This window comes from Chiloscyllium plagiosum, chromosome 41 (assembly GCF_004010195.1).
Source record: "Chiloscyllium plagiosum isolate BGI_BamShark_2017 chromosome 41, ASM401019v2, whole genome shotgun sequence".
Taxonomy (NCBI): domain Eukaryota; kingdom Metazoa; phylum Chordata; class Chondrichthyes; order Orectolobiformes; family Hemiscylliidae; genus Chiloscyllium; species Chiloscyllium plagiosum.
The window spans coordinates 18,541,706-18,558,830 of record NC_057750.1 but is presented as its reverse complement, the minus strand read 5'-3'; the positions used below and the strand labels follow the sequence as shown (position 1 = coordinate 18,558,830).

At 43.5% G+C, this 17,125-nt stretch overlaps 2 gene segments (V, D, J or C); both read right to left on the bottom strand.

The window, feature by feature from the left end:
• Positions 1-6,746: 6,746 nt before the first annotated feature.
• Positions 6,747-7,679, bottom strand: LOC122542913. The segment is given in 2 exon segments: positions 6,747-7,369; positions 7,556-7,679. Coding segments are annotated over 2 exon segments (516 nt in total).
• A 6,454-nt stretch (positions 7,680-14,133) lies between these two features.
• Positions 14,134-15,894, bottom strand: LOC122542918. The segment is given in 2 exon segments: positions 14,134-14,617; positions 14,769-15,894. Coding segments are annotated over 2 exon segments (339 nt in total).
• Between the last annotated feature and the right edge of the window lie 1,231 nt (positions 15,895-17,125).

Below are 17,125 nucleotides of genomic sequence, written 5' to 3'. Positions count from 1 at the left end.
AAAGTTTCGGATATATCCTTTGATCAATCAAAGTTAATATGGCTGTTTGTTTCCAAGTGTTCTCTTTGTGGACTAGAATTCATATAACAGCATGAAGGCAACCTTCTGTTTTGCTGGCTCGCTCGACTCAATTTTGGCCCCAGCAGGAGTTCTATGCATTCTCTCAGTGCATTTGGCTACCTGATATAGATATTTCCTAGTCAATCTGTTCCAAGATGCTATTACATACATGAAAAGTGGCATTTGAACTCCAGCCTCCTGTCAAGGAGCTAAGGGCACAACCAGTGGACCATAAGAACCCCAAATATTTTTCATAGTAGGATATGCAGCCTTCTGTACTTTCAACCAACCTGCTCAGAGGTGTTATGATGCACCTCTTGGGCAAGTAGGATTCGAACCCAGACCTTGTGTCGCAAAGGTAGTGGCACCACTATTGTGCCACAAAAGGCCCCGAATTGTTCCGTTTAATATTTTCTGAGTAGAGCTGCAATCACACACATCTGTATCGTCGATGAAACACATATTCATTCCCAATTAATTATTTCTGCATGGCCACCTCCCGTTCCTGTGTAAAATGTTACAAGGGGTGATAGATTTCGCGCGTTCCAATGCAGAGCATGGGAGGGCTTTGACGGGCGTCCTCCAATTTTATAGTAACTTAAGAGAGTGGCTTAATGGATTGTTGTTCTTAACGTGTAATAGTCTCGGCTGGTGCACTATGGGACACCTCCTGCTCTTCTGAAACATTCTGGACTAGCACTGAGTGGATGAATGACTAACTCTGGTTTCTTCCAGACGTGTTTCAGACATTGACGAGCTACCTGGTTCCAGAGTTCCTTTATTGCTTGCCAGCTTATTGTTAGCGTTCCAATGTTATACCTATATTTCCTTGATTCTAACTTTCAGTCTTTCATTTTTTATCTCTGTTTTCCTTTGATGCTTATCAGATCGTTTTGTTATTCCAATGTGTAAATACTTTGTGCAATCTTTACATTCTTGCTAAAATACATTTTGTCTAACTCCAGGCTTAAAACAGTTCCGGGGCAAAGTGTACAGAGGACCCTTTTATTCCTGTAGTAACACGTGCATTTTCTTGGCCCAGGAGTCAGTCGCACAATCCACATTAATGTTATTTCTGCTTCCCATTCTAAAATCATCGAATACTTATCGCAGAAAGAAGCCTTTCGGCGCTGCCTTTCAATGCAGTTCATGCTTCGCAACCCTCCTCATCCCAGTACTATTTCATCTCACTCCATCAAGATATTCTTCTGCGTCTTTCTTCCATATTTATTTATCCAGCTTCCCCGGTCAAATCTAGCTCTGCTGTCACGATAACGGACTCTGTGGGTAAGGATTTCACATTCTCACCACCCTGTACAATTTCTTACCATTATCTTGAATTATTCCCTCGACTTTTGGAACACACTAAACAGTGAAAACATCTTCCCTATGTCCACCCACTGAAACCATTTAATTCTCCTTAAGATCTTTTTTGGATCACCAATAATGTTTTTTTTAAACCATAGACAGCATACACAAATCTTTCAACGTTTCGTGATATTTATATTTTTCTCTGTGCTGCACTTTATACCTGTTTCGTTACACCGCTTGAAGTGTATTCGTATCTATTCCACTCATCTTTAATTAATAACAATACTTCCGGCAGATGGAACCAAGACGAGGAGCAATGTCATCCTTTAAAATTATTTTCCGCTGCCTTTGGGGTTTTGTTGAGCTGCTCCATCTCTCCGAGTCACTGTGAAGACTCCAGGCGCAGTAATAAACAGCCGAGTGATTCTCCTTCAGGCTGGGGGACTTTAGGATAAACGTCGAGTCACTGGGTCGCTCGGCGGTGAAACCGTCAGCGGCCGCCTCTTCAGTCACACGTTGTGCAACCATAGAGGAAAACATCAGCAGCAGCTCCTTTCCTGGCGCTTGCCTGTACCAGTGCCTACGAAGGCTACTTGCTCCCTTCACCGTGCATAGTAGTTCTGCTCTCTGTCGAGGAAGTTTGGAGATTGCGGCGGGATACTGATTGACAGTTTGCGATTTCACACCTGAGGAAAGCATGGGGAAAGAAAGAGATCAGAAAATTCAGACACTCGGGACGTGGAGAAGGAATGAAAGAAGAAAATATACCCAAAAAAAAAATAAAATCAATTCATTAAATTGAAAGGGCAGAGAAAGAGGGATCGCATTGAATGTTACCAAACAGAAAGGTAATTGCATTCAAGATTTCTTTATTTATAAAGACCCTTACAGTAAAAGGTGATGAACAGAGCGAGGAACCGATGCATCTTCCACTGTAATGTTCCCTTTTAAACAATCTCCATCACTGGTGAGACATTAAAAATATAGTGCCCCTCATCTCAAGGTAATTAACGCAGCTCCAACCCTCAGCTTACCAGCCCCGACTCACAAATCTCTGATTGAATGAGGGAGAGATCTAAGGAGTAGGAAGATTCAAAAGCAAGTGGAAGAAATGCGTTAAGGAGAAAACTGTGGCGGGTTCGAAACTCTCCAGAATAATAGCGGGACTTACAGTGGAAATCATAGAATGGGTAGCATAAACATCGCTTTCTCTAATCTTCAATATGGAATGTTGAGGCTGATCAAACTGGGAAAATGCATCCCACAGTATTTTATGTATCGAAAATATTTCCATTCCTAGGAGGAGTCCATAATATAGTGGAACAAACTTAAAGTTGAAACTTCGAAGCGTTGGAAGTGAAGTCATATTTGAGGAAAGCTTGATAGATGTGGTGCTGAGAGAAGGTATACCCATCATGGGAGTTTTTGAACTGGGCTGAAATAATTCCAAAGTAGGCTTGACCAGTTTACGGTGTGCTTAAGGAAGAGCTTCGTCTGTAGAGCATCATTTGGAATTCATTTCGATTGAGAAGAACTGGAAAAACTCAGCAGGTCTGCCAGAATCTGTGGGGACATATCAGAGTTAATGTTTCGGGTTCTGTGACCCTTCTTTAAAAGTTTCCCAAAATTTCTGTTTTTGTTTCTGATTTTCAGTATCTACAGTACTTTGTTACCTCAGATTACAACAGGATCTGGACCAGATGGGCCAATGGGCTGAGAAGTGGCAGATGGAGTTTAATTCAGATAAAATGCGAGGTGCTGCATTTTGGGAAAGCAAATCTTAGCAGGACTTAGACACTTAATGGTAAGGTCCTAGGGAGTGTTGCTGAACAAAGAGACCTGGGAGTGCAGGTTCATAGCTCCTTGAAAGTGGAGTCGCAGGTAGATAGAATAGTGAAGAAGGCGTTTGGTATGCTTTCCTTCATTAGTCAGGGTATTGAGTACAGGAGTTGGGAGGTCATGTTGCAGCTGTACAGGACATTGGTTAGGCCACTGTTGTAATATTGCGTGCAATTCTGGTCTCCTTCCTATCGGAAAGATGTTGTTGAACTTGAAAGGTTTCAGAAAAGATTTACAAGGATGTTGCCAGGGTTGGAGGATCTGAGCTACAGGGAGAGGCTGAACAAATGGCTGTTTTCCCTGGAGCGTCGGAGGCTGAGGGATGACCTTATATAGGTTTACAAAATTAAGAGAGGCATGGATAGGATAAATAGGCAAAGTCTTTTCCGTGGGGTCGGGGAGTCCAGAACTAGAGGGTGAGAGGGGAAAGATATAAAAGAGACCTAAGGGGCAACTTTTTCACGCAGAGGGTGGTACGTGTATGGAATGAACTGCCAGAGGAAGTGGTAGAGGCTGGTAAAATTGCAACATTTAAGAGGCATTTGGATGGGTATATGAATAGGTAGGGTTTGGAGGGGTATGGGCCGGGTGCTGGCAGGTGGGACTAGATTGGGTTGGGATATCTGGTCGGCATGGACAGGTTGGACCATAGGGTCTGTTTCCATGCTGTACATCTCTATGACTCTATTTAACCAAACACTGAGTTCTTTCATGGCCCAGAGCACCGCCCACTGTTTCTTAGGAGAAATATGATGTGGAGTTGCCAGTATTACACTGAGATCAGACGTCAGATGGCACCAGGTTGAAATCATAAGCGTTCGGAGTGCAGCCCTTTCATCAGGCAATGTGAAAGACAAACACTCAGGTCATGAATTTATAATCGAAGAGATCAAAAGATTGTACAAATGGTGTGAGTGGAGTGTCTCTGCGGGTGTCTCTGGAGTGTCAAACGGTGTGAGTAAAGTATCAACAGTTCAGTAACAAACGAAGAGATGAACTATAATCCAATTAACAGAAGCACAGGGATCATTACAAAAAAAATACTGTGCTGCTGGAGACAAACCAAATCACTGAAACACCATGATAGACATAAGAGTTGCATGCCAAGGGTCTAACCAAAGTAACAAGTAATCCAAAGCTGTACAAATTAATTAAGGTAGAGAGATCATAACAAGTTATCAAGGTGATAGTGTCAAAACAGGACAGTAAGAAAGATTTTACAGTTGCATTACAGTGGGACAGGTATGATATCTTATGATATAATGTGCATATCATAAGACCATAAGATGTAGGAGTGGAACTAAGGCCATTCAGCCCATTGAGTCCACACCGCCATTTAATCATGGTTGATGGACATTTCACCTCCACTCACCCGCATTCTCCCCGTAGCCCTTAATTCCTTGTGAGATCGAGAATTTACCAATCTCTGCCTTGAAAATATTTAGCATCCCGGCCTCCACTGCACTCCGTGGCAATGAATTCCACAGGACCACCACTCTCTGGCTGAAGAAATGCCTCCTCATTCCCGCCCTAAATTGACCCTATCCAATTCTAAGGCTGTGCCCACGTGTCCTAGTCTCCCCGCCTAACGGAAATAACTTCCCAGCGTCCACCCTTTCTAAGCCATCCATTATCTTGTAAGTTTCTATTCGATCTCCCCTCAACCTTCTAAGCTCTAATGAACACAATCGCAGGACCCTCACCCGTTCATCATATGTTAAGCTTACCATTCCGGGGATCATCCGTGTGAATCTCCGCTGGACATGCTCCAGTGCCAGTATGTCCTTCCTGAGGTGTGGGGCCCAAAATTGGACACGGTGTTCTAAATGGGGCCTAACGAGAGCTTTATAAAGTCTCAGGAGCACATCACTGCTTTTATATTCCAACCCTTTTGAGATGAATTACAACACTTTCATAATCACGGACTCCACTTGCAAGTTAACCTTTCGGAAATCCTGGACTCGCACTCCCAGATCCCTTTGTACTTTGGCTTTATGTATTTTCTCACTGGTTAGAAGATAGTGCGTGCCTGTATTCTTTTTTTCGAAAGAGAAAGACCTCACACTTGCTCACATTGAAATTTCAGCAGCCATTTCCTGGACCACTCTTCTAAACTGTCTAAATTTTTCTGCAGCCTCCCCACCTCCTCAGTACTACCTGCCTGTCTACCTAACTTCATATCATCGGCGAACTTCTCCAAATTGCCCCCCGTCCCTTCATCCAGATCATTAATATATAAAGTGAACAGCTGGCGCTCCAATACTGAACCCTGCGGGACACCATTTGTCGCTAGCTGCAATTCCGAAAAAGAACCTTTTATCCCAACTCTCTGCTTTCTGTCATAGACAGCCAATCCTCAATCCATGCCAGTAGCTCACCTCAAACCCAGGGGCCCTTGCCTTATTCAGCAGCTTCCAGTGAGGCACCGTATCAAAAGCCTTTTGGAAATCTAGATACATAACATTCACTGGGTTTCCCTGGTCTAACCTACTTGTTACCTCTTCAATGAATTCTAACAGTTTTTTCGGGCAGAACATCCCCTTACTAAATTCATGCTGACTTGTTCTAATCCGACCCTGCTCTTCCATGAATTTAGAAATCTCATGCTTATCGCAGATTCTAGAATTTTACCAACCGAGGTTAGGCTAATTGGCCTATAATTTCCCATCTTTTGTCTTGATCCTTTCTTGAACAAGGGGGTTACAATAGCGATTTTCCAATCAACTGGCGCTTTCCTCAACTCTAGTGACTTTTACAAGATCACAACCAATGCCTCCACTATTTCCTCAGCCACCTCCCTCAGGGCTGTAGCCCAACGGGATCAAGAGATTTATCAATTTTTAGACCTTTTAGAATTTTAGAACCCACGATCGTGGTTGAGGCCGTCTTTATGGGTATGGAACTTAGCTATCAGCAATTCCGCATTGTTGTATATTTTGAAGGCTACGTTGGCGGACACTTCCCCAAAGATCCAAGGCAGGTTTTGGGTTACACAACAACACAGAACCGCTGAGCAGAAACTGACAGCCAAGTTCCATACCCATGAAGACAGCCTCAACCACAACCTTGGGTTCATGTCGCGCTACACATAACTTCACAACACTTCTGTATCTGTAAAATCTCCCTTACTGTCCTGTTTTTACACCTTTACCTTGATATCATGTCATGGTCTCTCTACCTCAATTAGTTTAGATTATTTGCTACTTCGGTTAGACGCTCGGCATATGACTCTTACATCTATCATATTATTCCAGTCATTTGTTTTGTGTCCAGCAACTCCTTATTATTATATTTTGTAATCATCTCTCTGGCTCAATTATTCGGATTATAGGTCACCACTTCGCTTGTTATTCAGCTGTTGATAATTTACTCACACCACGTGACATTCTTTATCACCTGTAGAGACCTAATATTCAGCCTGTGGACCTCCACTCATGCCATTTGTATAATCATTTGATCTCTCTGATTATATATTCTGTGCCTGAGTGATTCTCTTCCACTTCATCTGACGAAGGGGCAGTGTTTAGAAAGCTTGTGATTTCAAATAAACCTGTTGGACTGTAACATGGTGTCGTCTGGTCTCTGGAGAAATGCAGAGTGAATAATATCTAAGTATTTTGACGTTATACTTTAACAATCGCGAGAGACTCTCCATTCCGGGTCAACCTCGTTAGTCTGTGTCTCAATAATTGTTAGGTATTCTCTCACTTTTATAGTAACCCATCTCAAATTGTGTTAAACATGGTTACTCTTCAGCAGAAAAAAAACAACAGGAAGCATTTCTGCCTTCCTCTCTCTTTCACAGGTGTTTCCTGCTGCTTTGGGGTTTTTGTTGAGCTGCTCCCTCTCTCTGAGTCACTGTGAATACTCCAGGCGCAGTAATACACGGCCGAATGATCCACTCGAAGGCTGGAAGTGTGCAGGTTGAACGCAGAGTCACTGGGCCGCTTGGCGGTGAAACCGTCCACAGCTTCGTCTGGATTTTTGTGAGCTGTGCCTGTGGAGTAAAACATAAATCGTAGCCCCTTCCCTGAGTCTTGTCTGTACCAGTACATGTTAGGGTTACTAGTACCCTGAACGGTGCATTTCAGTTCCAGTTCATCCCCGGGAGAGCTGGAGACAACAGCGGGAGTCTGGTGGATAGTCTGTGAGTCTGCATCTGGAAAAGAGCGAGAAACGGATGTTGGGATTATTTGTAAATTGAGTGAAATGACAGAAAGAGAAACTGTAACAGAGGGCAAAAGAAAAGACAGAACAAAAGAGAAAGACAGAAAGAAATGCTTTGAAAGGTAGAAAAAATGTAAAGGTTATGAATTAGATCTATCATGTTTAAGAATTGTCTTACAGTAAAATAAAATCACCAATCCGAAGAACAGATACATTTTAAACTTTAAAACGTGCGCTGAATATGCAGTGGAGCGCAAAGATGCGTGCAGTTTCCTGGGAGGTGCCATTCTGCTCTTTTATTACATAGAGGAAATCCTGGCGAGCCCAAGGAAATGATGCGGCACGGCAGCCCCTCCTCCTGAATAAGATCTCGACAACGCCTCTCATTGATTGTCTCTTGTCCTCCCTCTCGGATGTTGTCATCTGGCTGCTGCAGACTAAAGTGATGGTTAATGGTGATGGAAGCTCATGGCTTCCAGCTTTTCTCTCTCGCATTGCCTTGTTCCACGTTGAAACTCAATCTGTGTTACTTTTCATACTACATGCACTTGTATACCATCAAGTCCTGAAATGAGACATCAACACCGAGGTATTGGCCTAGGGTCATATCTTCACTGCACTGCAAATTCTGTCTCCTGATTCGGTGTTCCTTTCAAATCAAAATACCAGGCATTGGTTTGTCGACACTTTACAGCGCCTCTGCTGGCCGTTTGAAAAAAGGCACCCAACAAAACAATTTGTTATATTGCCTTCCCTTTCTTTCTTCATTTCCCTCTGCTTTCGTTTTTTCTCTAGTTTGCTATTTAAACATTTCCTTCAACCTATGCGTTGCCGTCGTTATCATTTTTGACAGTTTTCTACTCCGACATGAATCGACCCTCCACGCTGCCGGTCACCAAACATGTATGCGTAGTAGTTCAGTTCAGTTCAGTTCAATGTAGAATGATATAACAACTTGGCCAACTCACTTTGTCTCACGGCTGTTCTGCATAGATGTGAACCCACCAGGGCAACATACATCAAAACAAATTGCCTCAGTTTCCACTGACAGAAGTGAAAGGACGGAAAGAGGGGAAAAAATTGTTTTTAAAACCCACAGAATGGGCAGAGAGAAATTATTTATCAGCCGAAACATCCAGAAAATAAAGAGTAAAGCACAGAACCCGATTTGGCAATGAAATCTCTCCTCTTGTATTTTATAGATTAGATTACTTAGATTAGATTACTTACAGTGTGGAAACAGGCCCTTCGGCCCAACAAGTCCACCCCGACCCGCCGAAGCGTAACCCACCCAGACCCATTCTCCTACATTTACCCCTTCACCTAACACTACGGGCAATTTAGCATGGCCAATTCACCTAACCCCTGCACATTTTTGGATTGTGGGAGGAAACCGGAGCACCCGGAGGAAACCCACACAGACACGGGGAGAATGTGCAAACTCCACACAGAGAGTCGCCTGAGGCGGGAATTGAACCCGGGTCTCTGGCGCTGTGAAGCAGCAGTGCTAACCACTGTGCTACCGTGCCGCATTAAAATAATCGTTTACTGACCCTAATGTGCCCTCACTTGTGTCTCAATGGAGAAAGGCAGCAAAGTGATAGTAGATGAAAACCCACACCATCTCTTTCATTTACTACTGCCTACCTTTCTGTTTTTTTTTCATTCTTACTAATTTCATTCTCGTTCTTTATTTTTCTGTTGTACCAAAAGAGCCTGCACCAGCCTTCTGAACAGCATACCGTGGCTAATCCACCAAGCCCACACATCCCTGGACACTCTGGGACAATTTAGCATGGCCAATCCACCTTATCTGCACATCTTTGGACGACAGGAGGAAACCGGAGCACTCAGGGAAAACCCATGCAGACACTGGGAGAATGTGCAAAGTTCACACAGACAGTCGCCCAAGGTTAGTAGCAAAGCCGAGATCTGAAATAAGGAATAATGCAAGTGATGGAGAAACTCAGCAGGTTTGGCAGCAGCTGTAAAGGGAGAAACAGAATTAATGTTTCCCGTCCAAAATCACTCTCATTTGGAACTCGAATTTCTTCAACATTGCTGACTCCAGATTGAAGCTTCACCACTTGACAACAAAAACAGAAGAAACCATCAGGAGACTAAAATTAATCTCCCTTTCTCATTTGTCTCCTCACCCGGGTGACAGATGTCTAACTACACAATTTTATCCATAGTGGTCTATTACTACTCCTCACTGTACTTGTATGGCATGTGAGTCTGTTCAAGTCTCACCTGCTCCGAAGGCATGGTCACGCAGAGTGATTGATTACTGCTCGTTCCTAAATGTCTTACAGATATAGTTTAGCCGCCGTCTTGAAGTGCAGCAAATCTTCTAGTCTAAGTAACAAGGCACCCTGTTAGTAAAGGATTTTCAAAACTTTGATTCAGCAACACTGAAGGAACGATAACACCTGAGTGCTGATGAAGGATCACGGGGTCAGAAAACATTAACCCTGCTCTATCTCCATAGATGCTGCCATTTCTGCTCAATTTTTCTAGCAATTTCTGTTTTAGTCTCTCATTTCCAGAATCTATAGTTTTTTTTTTCAGTGGTAATATATTTCCAAGTCAGGGTGATGTGTGGCTTGGAGGGAAACTTGCAGATGGTGGTCTCCCATGTATCTACTGCTCTTGTCCCTCTAGATGGTATTGGTGGTGAGTTTCGAAACTGCTGCTTAAGGCACCTTTATGAATGTCTGCAGTCCATCTCGAAGGTGGTACACGTTGGCTTCACTGCGTATCAATTTGTTTTTTTTATTATTCAGTGGTGGAATGTAGGTGACATTGGCTGGCCAGTATTTATTGTCTGTCACTAGTTGCTCTTGAGAAGATGGTGGTGGACTGTCTTCTTAAATTGTTGCACTTCATGTGCTGTAGGTTGATCAAAAATGCCTTTAGGGAGGGAATTCCAGGATTTTTCCCCGCCAACAATGAAAAAACGGTTACATTATTTCCAAGTCAGGATGGTGACTAACATTGTGATGATCTTGCAATTTCTGCTACAGTTGTCCTTCTTAATGTAAGTGGTCGTGGATTTTGATGGTGCTGGCTAAGGATCATTCCTAAATTTCAGCAGTGCATCTTGTATGTAACACATGCTTCTCCTACTGAGCATTGGTGGTGGAGGGAGCAGATGCTTGTGAATGTGGTGCCAATCAAGCAGGCTGCTTTACCCAGGATGGTGTCAAGCTTTTAGAGTATGGTTGACGTTGGACATATCCAGGTACGTGCAAAAACATTCGTGACTTGTGCCTTGCAGATATTAGGCAGGATTTGAGGAGTCAGGAGGTGAGGCATCTACTGATAGATTCCCGCACGATGGACCATATTTGGAATGGCGATGCAGAAGGATCCACAAATCAGCTAATTACTCAGACATCACCGAGGTAGATCGTTACGTCAGAATTTCGCCATGGGGAATGTTGTTTCCATTCCATCAATCAACACTCTGTGTAAGTTGGAGTTACCTGTCAAAGTTTAGTATCTTGCATTCACTCTGATTCAAGGCAAAAAGATTCAAATTCACGAATCCTTATTTAGAAGCTTTTATTTTGGATACAACCAATAAATTAATGTTGATTTTTAATCACAAAGACACTGGAACAAGTACTTCAGTTTTCCAAACACGTGGACTGACTCCATCTGAAATCAGGAGAATCGATGTATCAGGCATAAGCCCTTCATCCCGATGAAGCGTCGATTCTCCTGCTCCTCAGATGCCTGACATGCTGTGCTTTTTCAGCACCACAGTCTCAACTCTGATCTCCAGTATCTATAGTCCTCATTTTCTCCTAGTTGATTTCAACCCTACTGTGAAGCGCCTTCCAAGAATACCTACCTTGAAGAAGTTCTCATCCTAATGAAGGGCTTATGCCCGAATCGTCCATTCTCCCGCTCCCCGGATGCTGCCTGACCTGTTGAGCTTTGCCAGTGCAACATTCTCGACTCCATCAGAAATCAACTTACATCTGGGCTTTGGGTGACTTATAATGCAGATTCATTAAAATGCTCCCTGGGTTGTTTTACGGTTAAATTAATAGCTTTTGATCCATACACTTATCTTCCATTCATTTGTATATAAAAGATTCGATGTAAAGCTGAATGAATTTTCTAATATGCAGTACAAATAACATGGACAGAAACTATTTCCTCTGGTCTGAGGGAGTCTAGAAAAAAGGGATAAAATATTCAATATAAAACCTCAGAGCTCAACAGAGTAGGTAAATAGTTGGATCAGGAGCAGATAATTTAAAGATAATGAACAGCTTGACGACGAAGCGACTCGATGGGTTTAAGACCTTTGTCCTTGCTTTGTAGAACTCCGAACTATGGACTGCAGAATGAAACAGCTTCCTCCTGATCTTATGTAACAGGCTCGACATAAGACTGAATGGACTACTCTACTATCACAGGACCGAGGGGCCGAATGTCCACCACCTGCTCTTATCTCACATGTGTGATTGGCTGATTGGCCTCCTCTTGTTCATCTTCAGTCTAAATCTCGGTAGGGCTATGCTCTGTTGTCTTAGAGCGCCCTCTCCTGCTCCTGTGGAGAAACAGCATAGTCAGTGAAGAAAGCCCAAGTCCGTTTGCTGAAGTGCAGACAGTGGCAGGCTTTCCTTATGCAGTAACTGCAAATATTATCTTTTCAATGTTTCAGTACTTATTGTCATTCTGATATTCTAATGCGTCTCTTTGCACAAACACCAATCATCTGCTAAGAAGAAAGATATAAACATAACATGCTGGAGCACTGCTTGCGGTGTCCTTCACAGTTGTTTCCTGACAACTTCAGTTCTTTTTAGTCGAGCTGCTCCTTCGCTCTGAGATACCGTGAACACTGGAGGCGCAGTAGTACACGACCAAGTCATCTGCCTTCAGGCTGGGATACTCCATGTTGAGCTCCTTGTCCTTCGCTCACTTGGCAGAGAAACCGCCCATAGACCCCGCTCCTTGCACCACATTGGTACCGATAGACTAAAACATTCGGTGCGGTTCCTTCCCCGGGGCTTCACTGTACCAGTACATGACAGGGATAAAAGTGTCTCCCTCCAGAGTAGAGTTCACCTCCACACTGTCCCCGTGAAACCTGGAGACAGAGAGGGAAATCTGACCGATTGTCGGTGAGTTTCTGTTTGTGGCAGACAGGAAGAGATCAGTAACTGGTCACTTTTTGGGCCACTGAGAGAGGGAAATAGAAAGAATATAGGGTTCCCTAATAAGTCAATACCTGGAAGGTTCACTTACGGTGAAATAGGAAAATCTGAGGCAGGAAGAGATATCATGCTCGTTTCCGAATTTCCTCTTAAAGGGGAAGGGAAGAAGAATGGAGATTTTAAGCCTTGTCAGGAGTTACCTCGTTCTCTTCAAATTATTGAGGAACATCTAGAGAAGTAGTGAGGACATTTTGGACGCGCCCTTACTTTGCTCAACCAATCAGAATAATTCTCACCCCCTACACCTTTCTTTTATTTTGCAAATCAGAAACATAATTCCTCAGGTCTGAATTCCCAATGAAGGACAATCCTATTCCACCTTGAAGCCATACTGAATGGTTTATCCTGTTCATGGGTGACCGATTAGGTGAGGCTGAATAGCCTCCTCATATTTCAATTAAAGAAACGGATGGAAATCACCTTGTGATCCTGCGTAATGGACTCGAACGGCTCAAGCATCATCCTCCCACTTTTGGCAAGGAGGCTCAAGACTGAGGGTATTAACTCCTATCAAATAGACTGCGGCTGTATTTTCTATTCGAGTTATTACTCATTACCTTTAACGGTGGTCTCCAATTTTGCACACCGTGCAAGCTGGGAACTTTTTATTTAATCACTTGCGGGACATGGGGTCGCTAGCTGGCCCGTCTCTAGTTGCCCATGAAAAGCTGGTGGTGAGCTGCCTTCAGGGAAGTCCATGTTCTGTAATAGACCCACAATGCTGTTAAATAGGGACCTCTAGTATTTTGATCCAATGATACTGAGGGAACGGCGATATATTTCCAATTCAGGGTGATGAGTGGCGCAGAGGGAATCTTGGAGCTGGTGGTGTTCCTATCTATCTGCTACCATTGTCTTTCTTGATGCAAGTGGCCGTGGGTTTGGAAGGTGCTGTCGAAGGATCGTTTTTAAATTTCCGCAGTGCACCGCGTAGATAGCATATACTGCTGCTGCTGAACCTCGGTGATGGAGGGAGTGAATGCTTATGGATGTGGACCCGATCAATCCCACTTAGTCTTGAATGGCCTCAAGTTCCTTGCGTGAATTTGGAGCTGCGCCCATCCAGGAGTAATCTATCTTGACTTGTGCCTTGCAGAGCAGGTTTCAGTGAGTCAGGAAGTGTTGCCAGAATCCTAACTTCTGACTTGTTATTGTAGCCACTGTCTTTATCTGGTGAGTCCAGTTCAGTTTCTAATCCGTGCTAAGCCAAGTAAATTGATAATAGAGGATTCAGTGATGATAAAGCCATTGACTGTCAAGGGCAGTAGATGGATTGTTTTATTGGAGATGGTCACTGTCTGACATCTTTGTGACGTTAATGTTACTTCCCACTTTTTTTACTCTAAGTGTGGATATTGTCTACGTCTTGCTGCTGTTGAACATGGTCTCTCCCCGCTGATTGGATAAATCGCTCATCGTTTTAAACGCTTATACCCCTCGGCCTTTCCTTTACTAGGGAAAATATCCTGAATCTTTTCAGTATTTTCTGATGGTTATAACCAAACAGATCTAATGACATCATTAACAAATACTTTCGCTCAACTTTGGCAGTGTTTATGTATCTCATTTGCCACATACAATTTGACTAAATGGGACTCCATGCAAGAAGTAAATACGGACATGAGGATGCAATGAGCAGTGTCATTCTCCGCTGCTCATACTGCCTTTGACGTTTTTGTTGAGCTGTTCTTTCTCTCTGAGTCACTGTGCACTCCAGGCGCAGTAATACCATGCCGAGTCATTTGCCTTTAGGCTGGAAGACTCCAGGTTAAAGTCGGAGCCAGTCGATCGCTCGGCTGTGAAATTACCCGCCGCCTCCCCTTTATTCACGCTGGGTGCATATGTAGAATAAAACATCAGCTGTAGCTCCTTCCCCGGATTTTGTCTGTACCAGTACATGGTACCTGTACTCTTTCCCTCCACCGTGCATTTCAACACCACTCTCTCGGTAATAGATTTGGAGACAATTGAGGGAGTCTGGAGGACCGTCGCGGAATTCACGTCTGAGAAAGAAATCGGAAGAGGCAAAGATCAATAAACAGGGACATTGTTCTGGTGCAGCAGAGAAGGAAAGAAAGAATTTGGAAGCGAAACAAGGAATAAATGGTAAACGATGGGTGCTAAAAAAAAATGGTTGCATCGAGAATCGCTTACGTTGAAATACAATCGTGAAGCTCAATAACAGATACATTTTGAACCGTGAACGTTCTTTGTAATGAGGTAAAGAACGAGAAAAAAAATCCAAACTTATTGTGGGTTAAACCATCTCCTTCTAAATGATTTCGAGAAAAATGAAATGTCAAGGTAATAAACCAATTCTTGAACAAGTCCCTCCCTCGCTGATAAGTCACGCCCCTTCTGTACACGTCACTGTCGTTCCATTGAGGCGGTGGCGTGAAGCAGTGTCATTGGACCAGGGTGAAGCTTTGATGACTCCGTTTCAGGGCATTTGGTAGAATTTGAATTCAGTTGATAAACCTGGAATTTGAATGCAGTTTTAGTAATGGTGACCATGAAATTATGAAACATCAAATGATATACTTTATGGGATTGAATCTGTCACCTCGACCGGGTGGCCTACATTGGATTCAGGCGCATAGCTATGTGGTTGATTCTTCACTGCCCTCTGCAATGCTGACCCAATTCTAGTGCAACTGGGCAACGAATGCTGACAATTTAGCCACATCCTACAAAAGGTTCCATGAAGCGTCATGGCATCAAATTAAACACGGACAACTGATTACCTCTTATCGTCCTTCCTCTGCTGATGAGTCGGTACTCCTCCATGTTGAAGCACAGATGGTGGCATTGCCACAAAACGTAGTCTGGATGGAGGACTTCAATGCTCACCACCAAGACTGGCTTGACAGTAGTAAGATCAAGCTGGCCAGGTCCTAAAGGACATAGCCGCTAGACTGAGTCTGCCGCAGGTGGTGAAGGAACCAACTAGAGGGAAGAACATACCTGACCACATTCATATCAAACTACCGACTGAAGATGCATCTGCCCTTGACAGCTTTGGTAAGAGTGACCACCGCACTGTCCTTGCCGAGACAAAATTGCTGTATCTGGTAGATGGCATATTACGCATTAGTGGTGGATCGAGTGAAGGTTGATGATGATGAATGGGATGCCAGTCAAGCAGGCTGCTATATCGTGGACAGTGTCAAATTACTTTGGTGTTGTTGGGATTTTACTTATGCAATGAAGTGAAGGTGATTCAATCACAGTCGTGACTTGCAAATTACAAATGCAGGACTGGCTTCAGAGATTTGAGAGGTAGGTTACCAGCCATAGGATTCCCTGCTTGCTATTATAGTCAAATAATTAGACATCATGGTTACTGCCAGTGCCGAGAAAAATGAGGCTCAATTTTTAGGGGCGGCAAGGTGGCTCAGTGTTTGGCACCGTTGCCTCACAGCGCCAAGCGGCACGGGTTCAATTGCTGCCTTGGGTGACTTTCTGTGTAGAGTTTACACATTCTCCTGTGTCTGTGTGGATTTCCTCCCGGTACTCCAGTTTCCTCCCACAATCCAAAGATGTGCAGGTTAGGCTGGATTGGCCATGCTAAATTGTCCATAGTGTCCAGGGACTGTAGGTTAGATGAATTAGTCAGGGGTAAATGCAGAGGTTTAGGGTAGGGGAATGGGTCTGAGTGGGTTACTCTTTGGAGGGGCGGTGTCGACCTGTTGGGCCAAATGGCCTGTTTCCACACGATAGAAATTCTATGTTTTCATAATTAGGTTCTGGCCTTCATGGAGTGAATAAGGAAGCATTTATTGACGCAAAAACATCTTCCAAAAAAACATTTGATGCCGGTAGCCATTTTAATACTGGGTTTTTTTTTAGTCAATGTATTTAAACAGATCAACCGTAACTGGTTGGTGGTGCAGGCCAGAAGGGCTGAATGTCCTCTCTCTGACACTGTAAATATTGAATAACTTTCAAGGTACTAGTGTGTATCGTGATCCTAGAGCGTCCTCTGCAGCTTGTTTTGAGTTTTATTTGTTATTGGATCAGGGCATGACTGGCAAGACCAGCATCTATTACCCACCCGTGATTGCCCTGGAGAAGATGGTGAGGAGCTGCCTTCATGAACCAGAGCAATGCAAGTCTTTTTTCACTTTCTGTTCGTATTTTCCAGTCTTGTTATTATTTTTGTTCCATTTGTTAGTTGTGTGAGTGATACACAATGTTGAAGCTCAGTGACCTGAAGACATGCTAGACTCAAAACGTTAATTCTGTTTCTCTCTCCACTGTTATCAATCAGACCAGACCCCCTCAAAACATTTTAAGAAGGTAGCCCACTGACTTTTCTTGTTGTTTTAAGCAGATGTATAGTGGCTATACCAGGATTGATGCAGCCAGCCCAAGCACTCAGTTTTAAACAAAATAGAATTTGGTTACGCACAAACAAAAGAAAATCAAGTTTAGAATAACAAAAATTATCTGAAAATGAAAGTATCATTCCTGATCTTTGGGCACCCGGTGTGGCGGGGGAGTGGGGTGGG